At 57.9% G+C, this 14914-nt stretch overlaps 1 protein-coding gene across 2 annotated transcripts; it reads left to right on the top strand.

Moving 5' to 3' along the window:
* The first annotated feature begins 1318 nt into the window (after positions 1-1318).
* SLC39A14 (solute carrier family 39 member 14) lies at positions 1319-13183 on the top strand. 2 transcript variants are annotated; one of them, XM_030964317.1, is made up of 10 exons: positions 1319-1355; positions 4154-4215; positions 4428-4697; positions 4818-5004; positions 6913-7082; positions 7571-7693; positions 8160-8345; positions 8926-9133; positions 10114-10298; positions 10532-13183. In XM_030964317.1, exons 3-10 carry the CDS (start codon positions 4443-4445, stop codon positions 10676-10678), a joined length of 1461 nt encoding a protein of 486 aa, XP_030820177.1. In that variant the 5' UTR covers positions 1319-1355; positions 4154-4215; positions 4428-4442; the 3' UTR covers positions 10679-13183. The 2 variants fall into 2 exon arrangements, with proteins under 2 accessions (XP_030820177.1, XP_030820178.1); XM_030964318.1 differs by lacking the exon at positions 1319-1355 and adding an exon at positions 3857-3914.
* Positions 13184-14914: the final 1731 nt, after the last annotated feature.

Genomic DNA, 14914 nt, shown 5'->3' with positions numbered 1-14914 from the left:
CTCAGTGCTCCTGGGGTGTGTCTGGGGCTCTTTGGGGGTCCCATGCCCCAGAGAGGGGGGTTGGAGCAGCTTGGGGATCTCTGGTGGGATTTTTGGGGGTTCCTGGATGGGGTTTTTGGGGGTTCTGGGTGGGATTTTTTGGAGAGTCCCAGACTGGGCTTTGGAGGTTCCCAGGTGGGATTTTTTAGGGGGTCGTGGGTGGGATTTTGGGGATACCCAGGTGGGATTTTTTAAGGAGTCCCAGATGGGGTTTTGGGGTTCCCGAGTGGGATTATTTTTTAGGGGATCCTGGGTGGGATTTTTGAGGGTTTCTGGGTGAGATTTTTAGGGGTTCCCGGGTGGGATTTTTTAGGGGGTTCTGGGTGAAAATTTTGGGGGTCCTGGGTAAGATTTTTGGAGGTCCTGGGTAGGATTTTATAGGGGGTCATGGGTGGGATTTTTGGGGGTCCCGGGTGAGGTTTTTGGGAATGCCCGTGTGGGATTTTTGGGGTTCTGGGTGAGATTTTTGGGGTCCTGTGTGGGATTTTTGGGGGTCCTGGGTGAGGTTTTTGGGGTTCCGTGTGGAATTTTTGGGGTTCTGGGTGAGATTTTTGGGGTCCCGTGTGGGATTTTTGGGGTCCCGTGTGGGATTTTTGGGGTTCCGTGTGGGATTTTTGGGGTCCCGTGTGGGGTTTTTGGGGTCCCGTGTGGGAATTTTTGGGGTCCTGGGTGGGATTTTTGGGGTCCCGTGTGGGATTTTTTGGGGGTCCGTGTGAGGTTTTGGGGTGTGTGGGATTTCTGGGGTCCCGTGTGGGGTTTTTGGGGTCCCGTGTGGGATTTTTGGGGTCCCGTGTGGGATTTTTGGGGTTCCATGTGGGATTTTTGGGGTCCCGTGTGGGATTTCTGGGGTCCCGTGTGGGATTTTTGGGGTCCCGTGTGGGATTTTGGGGGTCCGGGGTGAGGTTTTTGGTGTCCCGTGTGGGATTTTTGGTGTCCTGGGTGGGATTTTTGGGGGTCCCGTGTGGGATTTTTGGGGTCCCGTGTGGGATTTTTGGGGTCCCGTGTGGGATTTTTGGGGTCCTGGGTGGGATTTTTGGGGTCCCGTGTGGGATTTTTGGGGGTCCCAGGTGAGGTTTTTGGGGTCCCGTGTGGGATTTTTGGGGTCCCGTGTGGGATTTCTGGGGTTCCGTGTGGGATTTTTGGGGGTCCCAGGTGAGGTTTTTGGGGTCCCGGCGCTGCGCCGCTGAGGGAGCGGGGCCTGAGGCGGAGGGGGCGTGGCCGAAGGCGGCGGCAGCCAATGGGAGCGCTCCCCGTGCCGGCGGCCGCGCGTGCGCGCTGCGCGGCCCCGAGCGGCGGCGGCGGGAGCGGGAGCGGAGGTAGGACCGGGATGGACCGGGACGGACCGGGACAGGCACGGGACAGGCACGGCAGTCCTGCCATGCGACGGGGAACAGGCTGCGGGGACGGGCCCCGCGGGGAGGGGAGGCAGCGGAGCGGGGGGAGCGGGCTGGGGCCGGCCCCGAGCCCCGGATGGGGATGGGGGATGCAGGGAGGGATGAAGGATGCAGGGAGCGGCTGTTTAGGGTTTGGGGCCGGTCCTTGGGGCAGCCATGGGAGCTCGTTTTGGACAGGCCGTGGGGTCTGAGGCAGGGGAGGATGCAGGTTTGGGTGGGCTCGGAGGTGCAGGACCCCGTTGTGGGGTGCAGGACTCAATTTTGGGGTGCGGGGCCCAGTTATGGGGTCTGGCACCACCAGTGGAAGCTCCGGGACCAGGCAGCGGCGGTGGGATGGGGAGAGGGGTGGGATGGGGCAGGGAGCGGGCGGCAGCAGCAGCTCCGGCCCGGGGGGCACTGGGCAGGACTGGGGGGTCCCTGTGGGGTGCGATGCTCGGGGGATCTCCCGGTTCCGCTGCCCATCTGCCCGCCCCGGGCTGCGATCACGGGCAAGGAAAGGACAGAAGGCTCCAGGGCAGCCCAGGGTGTCGGTGACCCAGGAACGGGTCCGCTGCCAGCCCCGGGACAGCCGCAGGGCACGGAAAACCTCCGGAGCCCTCCGTGCCGCAGGACACGTGGAGCGCGATTGCCCCGGAAGGCCCCGCGGGCTCCGAGCGCCGACAGGAGCGGGAACGGCTCCGGGGCTGGAATTCGGGGTCCCGCTGGCCCTGTCCCCTCCCGGTTTGCCGCAATCCCCGCGCGGGATTTCGGGGCTGACGTCGCCGGGGTCATGCTCGGCCGTGCCAGCGGTTCCCATTCCCGGCGTCACCCTCGGGGATGTGCGGGTTGCGGCCGGGACCGCTGGTCTCCGGGAAGCGCAGCCCAGGCAGATGGGATGGGAAGGGTTTGCCCGGCCTCGGGAGCTGCGTGCTGCTGTCGTGGCATCGCTCCCGGGCACATCCCTCCCGGGCAGCCGTCCCTCGGCGTGGCAGCGCTCTGTCCGTGCCCCAGCCCGATAAAGTAGGTCAGCCGCTGGCTCCGGGCTCCGGGAGCGCATCCCGGTGCGAGAACGCCCTTGAAGGTAGCGGGCAGGAGGCCGGGGGGCTCCGCGGGGGTCGCAGCTGGCGGTGGGGATGGCGAGGCTCGCTGTTCTTTGGTGTTTGTCCCGGGATGCTGGGCTGGGTGTGCTCGGCACCCTCCGGCCGTGCCCCGGGGTTGCAGCAGGTCGGAGCCCCCCGGGATGTGCCTCTTTGGGCCCTTCTCTTGCTCAGGGGCGGCTCCTCCACCTCGTTTTGCCCTAAAACGGAGCGAGCCTGTGCAACCTGTGCCCGGCTCTGCCCTTCCTGCCTTCCCTTTGGCAGCGGGGGGAAAGTTGAGGTCCGGTTTTCCAGCCTGGATGTATCCGGCTGAGCCCGGCTTTGGGAGAAACCCCCGGGAGGGGTTTTGGCATCGGGGAGAGCTGCGTGCCTTGGCACTCGGTGTGCTCCATCGGTGTGCAGGGGGCAGGAGGGCTCCCGGTGGCAGCGCCGGGGATTTGGGGAGCACCCGGCTGGAAAGGGCAGCCAGCGGGACGTGCAGCCAGCCGGGACAAACCTTTGGCACGCTGGGCTGTGTGCCAGCACCTGTGGCAGTCACGGCAGCCTGGATGTCCCACGGAGCCCACCTGGAAGGGTAGATTGGGATAGGGAGGAAGAGGAAGGGTCTGGGCTCGCTGGGGGATGCTGAAGAGGCAGAGGTCCCTCAGGTCCCCCCACCCAACAGGGTGTTCCCAGCACCGCTCTGGATGGGCTCCCTCCCTCGTTTTGGGAGGAGAGGGGTTAAGTCAAAGCATCCGAGCTAAGCCCTGGCAGGAGAAGGCTAAAAGCTCCCAGAGAACAAAGCTCACAAAGTGGTGGTAAGCTGGTAAAACCTGTGGGAATGTGGGAGCCTTCAGGGGCAGTGGGGTCCTGCATGGGGAGCGGGGTCCTGCGGGTTCCCTGCAGCCCTTTGGCGTGGAAATCCTGGCCCCAGGTTATTTTTGGAACAATTGCTTGGCCAGGCCTCAAAAATGCGCTGGTTTTTGGAAGAGACTGGAGCCTGTGAGCTGTCAGCACAGGCCAGGCACTGTGGGGTGTCCAGGGCTGGGTCGGGAGCCCCTCCAGGGGGATCAGGAGGTGCACCTGGAGCCCCACACTGGGACTGGCGTGGCTCCTGCATTGATGGAGGCAGCAGATTTTTATTTTCTCCTCACTGATCCCAAATTTGCCATCTACCTTTCAGGGAAGCTTTCCCAGGAAGGCAGCCTGAGCTCCAGGCTCCTGGGAGCCTCCCAGGGTGGACGTGCAGGTCGTGCCTGGCGTCCCCTCCTCTCCCTGCGCCCCTTCCTTTGCACCCCGGGGCTGTGCCACCCCTCTTTTATCAATTCCCGGCACATATGAAAGGGACAGAGAGGGCAAGGATTGATTCTGGGCAAACACTATAAAGGCACCTACAGTTAGAGCGGGGAAGCTCACTCGGTTCATGGTAATTATCCTGGTTAAATTATAACCTCATGAACAGGCCACCTCTGTCCCCGGGGCTGCTGTGTTCCTCCGAGCGCTGGCATTGCAGCGTTTGTGTCCCAGCCCCGGTGACACCGAGGGGACCCACACGTGGCCAGGGCTGGAGCGTGACTCCTCACCCCCCAAGGAGCTGATCTGGGGCTGGCACAGCTGGGTGTTGGCACAGCCCTGCCTGCTTCCCGACCATCCTGCTCTTCCCAGGGTCGCCGAGGTGCTGTGGAGCTGGAGAGCCCCCAGGAGCCGTGTGCTGGCAGCCCCCCAGGGTGAGTGAGGGGCTTGGGGTGGCTCAGGGTGGAGCAGGAGAGGGTGGTTTTGCATGGAAAGATTGTGGAAAAATGCCGAGTCCTCCTCAGGATCCGGGCGCTCGCAGCGCCATTCCCCCTTTCCCTGAGGATAAATCCATCGGTGGGCTGGAGCAGCCGTGGTTGGAGCGCTGGGAATGCCAAAGCCAACAGCAGCGTGGTTTCTCTCCCAGCATCCCAGAGGCACCATGATCCCCAGCGTGGGCCCCCGGAGCTGCTGCCTGCTCCTGCTGCTCGGCCTCCTCCCCTGCCCGCAGGTCCGGGCGGGCAGGGACGGCCCCGGCGTCTCGGCCGCCTCCTTCCTGCAGGATCTGCTCCAGCGCTACGGGGAGAGCCAGACCTTGAGCCTGAAGCAGCTCAAGGCCCTGCTGAACCGCCTGGATGTGGGAGTGGGACACGCCAATGTCTCCCAAACACCTCAGCAGCGCCTGAACCTCTCCCGTGTAAGGAGGGGACCCCCAAAACCTCCCTGTGGGCCCCCAGAACTTCCCTGCAGATTCCTGAAATCTCCCTGCGGAGCTGTGGGGATCTCAAGGCACATTTCTGTCCCTTCCCTCCCCCAGTGCTTCAGCTCTGTGGAGCTTTTTGCCATCCACAACCTGAGCGAGGGCTCCCCTGTGGGGCACAGCGAGTTCAAGGAGTTCTGCCCCACCATCCTGCAGCAGCTGGAGTCGGGGGCGTGCACCTCCGAAAACCTGGAAAATGAGGAGAATGAGCAGACAGAGGAGAGCAGGCCCAGCTCAGCTGAAGGTAATTGGGGTGCTGGGTGGGGGGCTACAGGCACTGCCTGGTTCTGGAGCTTGGGGACATGAGGAACAGCCAGTTCCCACTCCTGGGAGTTCCCTCCTCCAGCAGCTGGCAATCCTGACCGAGTTTTCCTCGCTGTGGATGGTGCCGTGGTGTGGTTTTCTGGGATAACCTCCGTGCCTCCGGGATAGCTGGACGAGGAGGGGACTCTGCTGTGGGGTCCCCTGGGTGGGAGGGGGTGACCTGGAGGGACCTGCTGGCCTCCGGCTGCCAGCAGATGCTCAGTCAGCTCCTGCATATCCCAGTGCCAATGCTGCCCAAGGTCTTGGATCAGCAGCCCTGAGCGCAGCTCAGCTTCTCCCACGCTGGGGCTGGCTGGGGAAACCTTTTCCAAGCAACCCCGTGGCTTCATTCCCACCTTCCCTGCACCAACCAGGACGGTTTTGTCGCAGCTGGAGCACCCGGAGCACGGGGAGCAGCCCCGGAGCCTTTCCCAGCCGCCCGGGTCCGGGCTCTCCGAGAGCCTCGGTAATGTCTGGCCCTCGTTTCTTCTCGTTCCGCAGTGTGGGGCTTTGGTTTTCTCAGTGTGTCCATGATTAACGTGGCCTCCCTGCTCGGAGTCCTCATCGTGCCGTGCTCCCAGAAGGCCTTTTTCAGCCGGGTGCTGCTGTTTTTCATCGCGCTCTCCATCGGCACGCTGCTCTCTAACGCGCTCTTCCAGCTCATCCCAGAGGTGCGGTAGAACGTCCCTGCCTCTCTCCCGTCTCCGGGGGCAGCTCCTCTCTGCCTCCACCCCGCCGAATCGATCCGACCCCTCGTCACCCGAGGCTCAGGGCTTGGCTCAAGGGGCTGCGCAGGGCTTTTCTCACCCCTCTGAGCACCAGGAAACCTTCAGTGTCCTCCATCCCTGCCACGTCTGAGGAGTGGGAATGTGCTGGGAGAAGCTGTTTGCTCCTGCTCTGGGTGTCCAGGAGTTCATCCCTTGGAGGGATGTGCTCAGCCACATTTGTGGCAGCAGTACTGGCATGAGCCAGAGGGAAAAAAATGTGAACTATCCATGAAAATATGATCAAATATCCATATAAAAGCACAGAGAACAGCCTGGCTTCCTCTGGAATCAGCCAACTTTTACAAATCCTTTAATTGCCTTTTTTTTTTTTCTCCCTTATCTGATTTCCCAGCCCAATGTTCCCACAAGGGTTCTGCCTTCCATGAGGTATCCTGGTGCTCTGATGGGACCGACAGAAATATCGCAAATTAATTGTGTTGTAATTGCGCAGTTCTGGAGCTGAATAAATCCACCCGGATTGGAAACCTTTGGAACGTGGTCCAGGTGCCTCCTCAGAGGATGAGCTGGAGTTGGCACATCCAACCTTAAAATTCCAGTGGGTTTTTCCCCCTGGTGTTGCCTGTTTGCTGCTGGGCAGCGAATGCCTCATCCGTGCTGGCAGTGGGATGTTTTTCCAAGCTTTTCAGCTCCAGAACTGCAACTTTTATTTGCTGGACATAAAAACCAAGCGCCTCTAATTCCCGAAATGCCAGAGATACACTCCAACCCTGCCAGCACCCGGAGCGCCCCGGCAGGGACTGGCTGCAGGACAGGGCTGGAGCGTACGAGGTGCTGGGGGGACCCGGGAGCTCTGTGGCTTAGGAACGGCCCATGGAGCAGAGCTGGGGGCTGGCTGGGACATGGCCTGGCTGCCAAAGCTCAGCTGAGATTCCCAAAGCCGCTGAGCGCCGGGTTCGCCCTGCGGAGGTGGCGCCAGATGAACAACAATCACTAATGAATGTCCTCTTCTCTCCCTCCCTCCTCTCTCTGTGCTGTCGCTGTGGATTCCTCCCCTGCCCATCCCCACGTTGATCTCGTCCCCTCCCGTCTCCCATCTCCTGGGGTGGGTTTGGCTCTGCCAGTCTGGGGTTACGGTTTCCTCTGCGTCTCCGTCATCTCCCTGTGCTCGCTGGTGGGAGCCAGTGTGGTGCCCTTCATGAAGAAGACATTTTACAAGCGGCTGCTCCTCTACTTCATAGCTCTGGCGATTGGAACTCTCTACTCCAACGCCCTCTTCCAGCTCATTCCCGAGGTAGGGAGAGGACTGGCGGGTCTGTGCTTTTCTCTCTCTCTCTCTGGGGCTGTTTCTCTCTCTGGGCGCTCGCTGGCTGGACAAGGGGAAGGCGGCGTCGGAGGGGAGCCCAGAGCGAGGTATGGAGGGCTAGAAGCTCCTCGGAGCTGGAGTTTGGAAGGGAATGGCTCCAGGGAGATCCCTGGTTTGTTTTGTTGCCTTTTCTGGCTTTTTCTAGCCCTGGAGGTAGGTCCCAAATTGGTTTTGGCATCCCTGCCCCAGGGCAGGTGCTGGATCCAATGCCTCGGGGCACAGCCGGCTTGGAGGAGGGAGTGAGGGAGATTAAAGGTGCACAAAGGTGTTTCCTGAGCTTGTCCCCAGAGCAGCTGCTCCTCAGAAGGAGCTCAGAGCTGTGTCACCCCTCCAGTGTCACCCCAGGGGCAAAGGCAGATGAAGGACACTGCCAGGGCCTGCTCCTCATCCTCTCCTGGGTCCCCTCCTGCCTGCAGGCGTTTGGATTCAACCCTCAGGAAGATTATTACGTTTCCAAATCTGCTGTGGTGTTCGGGGGCTTCTACCTCTTCTTCTTCACAGAGAAGATCCTGAAGATGCTCCTGAAGCAGAAGGACCAGGTGAGGTGGAACAGGGGATGGTGGGGTGGGAAACAGTAGGAATTTCAGGATGGAGGGGTGGGAAACAGCAGGGATATTGGCATGGTGGGATGGGAAGCAGCAGGGATATTGAGATAGTGGGATGGGAAGCAGCAGGGATAATGGGATGGCGGGTGGGAAACCACAGGGATAACGGGATGGCTGGGTTGGAAAGAGCAGGGATAATGGGATGGTGGGGTGGGAAACAGCAGGAATTTTGGGATGGAAGGGTGGGAAACAGCTGGAATTTTGGGATGGAAGGGTGGGAAACAGCAGGAATTTCAGGATGGAGGGGTGGGAAACAGCAGGGATATTGAGGTGGCAGGGTGGGAAAGAGCAGGAATTTCAGGGTAGTGGGGCAGGAAAGAGCAGGAATATCACTATGGCAGGGTGGGAAAGAGCGGGAATGTCAGGATGAGTGACAGCCCTGAATCCCCTGATCTCACAGCACCACCACGGGCACAGCCACTATGGCCCCGAGGCTCTGCCCTCCAAGAAGGACCGGGAGGAGGGGGTCACGGAGAAGCTGCAGAATGGGGACCTGGACCACATGATCCCACACATCACCAATGACCTGGAGTGCAAGCCCCCCTCTGGGGACGAGAAGGCTGTGGTGGGCTCCCTTTCTGTCCAGGTGAGCGCCTCATCCAGGGGCATTGTGACCAAATCCCAGCTGTCAGTTAAAGCCAGTGCTGCAGCCCAAATTCTCTGTGTGTGGTGGGACCTGTGACCGTGTTCACAGGGGTCTGAGGATGAGGGAAGGGACGAGGATCTGACTCCATGTTTCAGAAGGCTGATTTATTATTTTATGATATATATTACATTAAAACTATACTAAAAGAATAGAAGAAAGGATTTCATCACAAGAATAGAAAAAGAAAGAATGATCACAAAGGCTCTGTCTCGGACTCTCTGTCAGAGCCAGCTGGGCTGTGATTGGCCATTAATTAGAAACAACCACATGAGACCAATCACAGATGCACCCGTTGCATTCCTCAGCAGCAGATAATCAATGTTTACATTTTGTTCCTGAGGCCTCTCAGCTTCTTAGGAGAAAAAATCCTAAGGAAAGGATTTTCCATAAAAGATGTCTACGACAGGACCAAACAGCTCCGCTGTGCCGGTTTAATGATTGGTGGGGTGGTTTTCCCATCTGGAGGAGGGATCAGTGACCCCATTTGGGTGCTGATCACCATTTTGGGGTGCTGTGGCAGGACCTGCAGGCCTCCCAGAGCGCGTGCTACTGGCTGAAGGAGGTGAGGTACTCGGACATTGGCACTCTGGCCTGGATGATCACGCTCAGTGACGGCCTCCACAACTTCATCGACGGCCTGGCCATCGGCGCCTCCTTCACCGTGTCTGTTTTCCAAGGGATCAGCACCTCCGTGGCCATCCTGTGTGAGGAGTTCCCACACGAGCTGGGTATGTGTCTCCTTGGGGCTGCCCCTGCTCCTGCTCGCTCTGGAGTCCGTCCTTTGTCCATCCAGAAAAGCAGAATTGGGGTGGAATAAACAGTGATGCTGCTGAGAGGGGGGAGAGGGAGGGCTGTAAACTGCTCTGAGTAATCGCCGCTCTAAAAATAACGAGGTAATATGATGTCTGAGATTTAAATTTAGATGGAGGCATCTGAAGACAAAAAAAAACCCCTCAACACCTCGTTGGTTTGGGAGGGGGGAGGCGGGTTTGGGTGGGAATGTCTGAATTTGGAGTGGTCAGTGGAGGGGAAGCAGGTTTGGGTGGGAATGTCTGAATTTGGAGAGGTCAGCGGAGGGGAAGCAGGTTTGGATGGGAATGTCTGAATTTGGAGTAGTCAGTGGAGGGGAGGGGGATTTGGGTGGGAATGTCTGAATTTGGAGTGGTCAGTGGAGGGGAGGGGGATTTGGGTGGGAATGTCTGAATTTGGAGTGGTCAGTGCAGGGGAGGCAGGTTTGGGTGTGAGTGTTTGGGTTTAGGGACAGTACTGTGGTCAGTGAGTGGGAGGCAAGTTTGGGTGTGAATGTCCAAATTTAGGGGCAGATGAGGAGGGAGGTGGGTTTGGATGTGAATGTCTGAATTCAGGAGTAGTGGAATGGTCAGTGAAGGAGAGGCAGGTTTGCCTGTGAATGTCTGAATTTAGAAATAGTGGAATGGTCAGTGAAGGAGAGGCAGGTTTGGCTGTGAATGTCTGAATTTAGGAGCAGTGTGATGGGCAGTGCCCAGTGCCAGCAGCCACAGGGAGCCCACACTTGAGCTGGCACATGCTGTGATGTTTGGGGTGTTCTGTGCACTCCAGGGGTTGAACTCTGATCCTTTGTGTCCCTTCCAACTCGGGATATTCCGGATTTCTAGGAGTTCAAGTCAGTGCTGTGCCAGTGCTGCTGACAGCCCTTCCCTCCTCATCCTGCCATCTTCTTCTCCCTCAGGGGACTTTGTGATCCTGCTGAATGCTGGGATGACCATTCGCCAGGCACTTTTCTTCAACTTCATCTCTGCCTGCTGCTGCTACGTGGGCCTGGCCTTCGGCATCGTGGCTGGCAGCCACTTCTCTGCCAACTGGATCTTTGCTCTGGCTGGAGGGATGTTCCTGTACATAGCACTAGCTGACATGGTAAATCCTGAGCCCCAAATCCCGAGCCTGGAACCCTGAGCCCTGGGATTTTTTCCTAGGAAAAGCTCTGCTTGCTCTCAGCCTGCAGGCACGGCGGGGTTTGCCCTGTCCCCTTGGCACATGCAGATATCTCTGCTTTGGCTGAAATCCCCGGGATGGAAGGCTGGTGGGTGTTTGCTGAGGAAGGATGGGGCTGTCACTGAGCCCTGCCATCCCAATGTTTCCCCCTGCAGTTCCCTGAGATGAACGAGGTGAGCCGGGAGGACGAGCAGAACGGCAGCGCCCTGATCACCTTCGCCATCCAGAACGCGGGGCTGCTCACGGGCTTCACCATCATGGTGCTGCTCACCATGTACTCGGGGCAGATCCAGATAGGGTAGGACCAGCCCAAGCTGCAGCCCTGATCCAATTTTTCGTTTGTTTTTTTTTTGGGGTGGGGGGAAGGGTTTTTTCTTTTTTTTTTCTTTCCTTTTCCTGCTGCAAACATAGGACGGTACCTGTGCGGGCACTGACGTCACACTACAGGAGAGACATTGCTTTGAAAGCTATCCCATGGATTTATTTCTGGTTTAAGGCTGAGGGGAGTGGAATTCCCCTTCCCATAGGACTGACCTGACTTTGTCCAGTGTCACATCCCTTCTCTCCTCGCCTCTCCCAGGAAGGATGGAATGGGGAGACAGGAGCTGCTCCAGCCGTGCTGCTCCTCTCGTGGTGCTTGGAGCGTTCCCATGGCACATGAGGCTGTCCTGACCCCTCTGGGGGTGTGTGATGGGGACAGACAGGGACAGACCCTTCTCAGAGCATTCCCCACAGCTGTGCTCTCTGAGGATGAGGAGGATATCACCATCATCCAACTGCTTTTGCTCTGTTCCAGCCCGGACAATGCCCTGGCAAGAGTGGGGTGAAGAGGGCAGGGGTTTTAAAGCACAGTTTGGGTGTCCGTGCTCAGAGCAGAGCACACCAAACTGGGTTGGAGTGACACTTGGGCTGCTGGGAGAAGCCTGCCAGGATGCCCTGACCCTCCCTTCAGTCCATGCTGCTGGAATGAGGGCAAAGCCCAGCTCCTCCTCTGTGAGGGCTGCTCGAAGGGGATGAGAGCAGAGCCCTGCCCGGCCGCAGGCTCCAGCCCAGGGATTTCTCCTCAGGCTGTGTCCAAGCTCACGGTGACAGCCAGGAACAGCCACCAGTTTTAAACAGTGCTAAGGTTCAGGGTGGGGTGGGGGGTGTTTTTAAAAGCAAAACTCAGACTGTGAACCTCTTTAGGTTGCGTGTTCCCAGCCTTAGGGAGTAGCCAGAGAAGGGTGTTCCAGGCACTTCCCAGCTCTGCCTCCGGGCTGGCGTTCCAGATTCACTAGGTGAATTACTTATTATCATATTGATAAGGTTGTCCACCCCACCTGTGTTGCTTGAGGTTCCCTCACACCCCTTTTTCCCCCTTGTCCTGTACCTGGTGTAAGCTTGTGGCCGTGTGGATTCAGGGGAATGCCTCGTGGTTTGGGGCTGGATTGGGATGGAGAGAGGTGCAGGTGTTTGTGAAGTGTCTTCCTTCACTGCCCACCTGTGCAGGTGTGTGGGGTGTGACAGGCTGGTGGCACCGTGCTGGAGCTGAGGCTCCCACACCTTCCCTTTGCCCTGTGAGGAAAGCAAACCTGAGGCTGTGCCAGGTGTTATTCCTGCCCATGTCAGGTCAGAGGGCCCTGGCACAGGCTCAGCACCCCTGGCAGCGTTGTACCCTGGCTGGATCTCTGTAATCCCTGAATTCCTGTAGTTCCCAGCTGGGTGATGTTCTTCCTAAACTCCCAACAGCTGTCACCGAGCCCGTGCCCTGTGGCACTGCCAGGATGCTCATGGATCATCACCTGCACTCTCGGTGGCTTTTCTAGTCTGGGCATTTGTCCCCTCAGCACCCCTGGGTTTTGGCTTTGTCCTGCACCCCAAAACCTAAATATCAGTTCTGGAGAGAGCCTTTTTGGGATGACCTGAAGGTGCCACACAGTCCTCAGGTGATTCCCTCAAGGAGAGACAGGCTCCCTTTGTCCCCTGTGGTGTCCCTTGTGGATTGTCCCCAAAAGTCACTTTTCCCACTGGAGCAGAGCAGCGTGGCCTGTGCTGGCTGGGGCACTCATTCATCACCTGGCAGGCATTCCCTGTGCTGCAGGTTCCAGGACCAAAGGGGCATTGGAAACACTTTTTCCTTGCTTGAGAGAGCTGCAGCCCCAGCTGACTGATGGGATGTGGAAAATCTGAGTCCTCTCGCTGGCACTGGTGCCCTCTGCTCTCTCTCAAGAAGCACTTGGAAAACACCGTGTGGCTGGCAGGGCACAGGAGCTGCATCCAGGCTGGAAAAGCCTCAGTGGGGGAGGACAGGGGGCAATGAGGGGTTTTTCCCCTCTGGACTGTGCCTGAGAGGTCCCCAGGAGCTGGGAGGTGGCACAGAGCAGGGCTTGGTGTCCTCAGAGCCGGCAGGATTCACTGTGGGGATCACAACTCTGCCATCTCCTCGTTTCCAGTTTATCCCTGTTTCCTGAGGAATCTGCAACCCGGAGATTTGGGGTTGGGGGGTGAGAATCGAGGCTGCCCTGCCACCAAGGAGGGAGAGCTCCTATTCCCCCTGGACAGGCATCCCAGAGATCTGGGATTGGGGTGAGAATCGAGGCTGCCCTGCCACCAAGGAGGGAGAGCTCCTGTTCCCCCTGGGCAGGCTGGCACCTGCCAGTGGGAAGGGGATGGGAACCCACCCAAACCGAGCCCCTCGTGGATTTTCATCCGTGTCTCCTTCCCCTCGAGTTCCATCTCAGTATTTCAAATTATAACTCAGGTGTTGTAGGAGAGAAACAAAGAGCGTTAACTTAAATGTCACGTGAATTGTACAGATATTTGTAAAATTCCATAAATAAAATATATTCTGTAATGACGGGAGGGTCCCAGGCGTGCTCGGCGGTGAAATCCTCTCTGCTGCTGGGGGATGGAGGGGTGGGAGCGCTGCTGGCTCAGGATTTTTCCAAGGGGAAGGCTTGGAGCTGGGCTGGGTGATGCAATCCCAGCTGGATTCCCCTGGCTGTGCAGTGCGGCGCGGCTGACAGAAGGTGGCACTGACAGCCCCCAGCCTGCCCGCATGGCACGGCCTTTGCGGCTCCAAAAACCCTTCCTTCATTATTTATATAGATATATTTATATTCTTATTTTTATTGTTTTAAATTTTTTCTGAAATATATTTCCAAACTCTGGTTTGGCTGGGAGGTGTGGGATGCTGGATTTGTCCCCAGCTCACACTAGCCAGGCTCCTGGCAGTGTTTGTGTCCTTGTTTTCCTACCCTCCATTAGGAAAAAAAAAAAAAAAAAGCAAACTTTGCTTTTCTGCTTCCCCTTTTTTGCCTTTTTCTACACCATTTCCCCCCCATCTGCCAGCTCTGAGCAGCAAACTCAATTTTTAGAAACCCTGTTGCAGCTAAAGAAACCAAATCTTGATATTCTGAGGTGTTTTATTAAAAAAAAATTAATGTTTTATTAAGCAAGGCAGGTCACAGTGAGCATGGGACTTGCTTCTGCCCATCAGCACATCCAGGAGGGCTTTGGGTGGGCTCTTTTCTGCTGCAAAATCCTTTTTTTGCTGAATCCTGGAACCTGAATTACCTCAGAAAACGCTGCTGGATGGGGTCGTGGAATTCCTGGAATGGTTTGGGCTGGTTAAAGCCCATCCAGTGCCACCCTTGCCATGGCAGGAACATTTTTATTATCCAGAGTTGCTCCATGCTGGCCTTGAGCACTGCCAGGGATCCAGGGGCAGCCACAGCTGCTCTGGGAACTCCATCCCAGCCAGGAATTCCTTCCCAATATCCCATCTAAACCTTGTCCTCCTTCATCTTCAGGTGGTAGACACAGACCATCGTGTCTGTTTTGCCTTTCCCTCAGAAATATCAGCTCTGGAGCCAGGCTGGGAGAGCTGGGGGTGTTCAGCTGGGGAAGGGAGGGATCCAGGGAGAGCTCAGAGCCCCTGGCAGGGCCTGAAGGGGCTCCAGGAGAGCTGGAGAGGGATTTGGACAAGGGACGGAGGGACAGGACCCAGGGAATGGCTTCAAACTGGGAAAAGTGAGATTGGGGTGGGATTTTTGAAAGGAATGAACGTGGGGAGGGGCTGGGATGGAATTCCCAGGGCAGCTGGGGCTGCCCCTGGATCCCTGGGAGTGCCCAAGGGAGAAGAGAAAGCTCCAGGGAGAGCTCAGAGCCCCTTGCAGGGCCTGAAGGGGCTCCAGGAGAGCTGAGAGGGACTGGGGACAAGGATGGAGGGACAGGACACAGGGAATGGCTGCCACTGCCACAGGGCAGGGATGGATGGGATATTAGGGAGGAAAAATCCTTTCTTAAGGACTTTCAGGCACCTTTCTCCATGTCCAGTCTGTTTTTTCCCCAAGTGGAAGACACTGAAAAAGCACGTGGGGATTTTAAAACAGTGTAACGCTCCCTGAAATGTCAGGAGTCCGCTCTGTGGGAACCTCCCGGATGTGTTTCAGGAGGAAACCTGGGACAAGGGATGGATTCCCACTGCCAGAGGGTAGGCTTGGATGGGATACCGGGGAGGAATTCCTGGCTCTGAGTGTGGCGAGGGGGTGGCATAA

This window comes from Camarhynchus parvulus, chromosome 22, assembly GCF_901933205.1.
Source record: "Camarhynchus parvulus chromosome 22, STF_HiC, whole genome shotgun sequence".
Taxonomy (NCBI): domain Eukaryota; kingdom Metazoa; phylum Chordata; class Aves; order Passeriformes; family Thraupidae; genus Camarhynchus; species Camarhynchus parvulus.
This window is presented reverse-complemented; position numbering and strand designations above follow the sequence as displayed.

Bases quoted from the DNA above. Each gene is read 5' to 3' on its own strand.
- SLC39A14 (XM_030964317.1), top strand. From the start codon at position 4,443: ATGATCCCCAGCGTGGGCCCCCGGAGCTGCTGCCTGCTCCTGCTGCTC. The intron at 7,694-8,159 runs GTGAGGTGGAAC...CTGATCTCACAG, and splicing joins TCCTGAAGCAGAAGGACCAG to CACCACCACGGGCACAGCCA. The intron at 10,299-10,531 runs GTAAATCCTGAG...TTCCCCCTGCAG, and splicing joins ACATAGCACTAGCTGACATG to TTCCCTGAGATGAACGAGGT.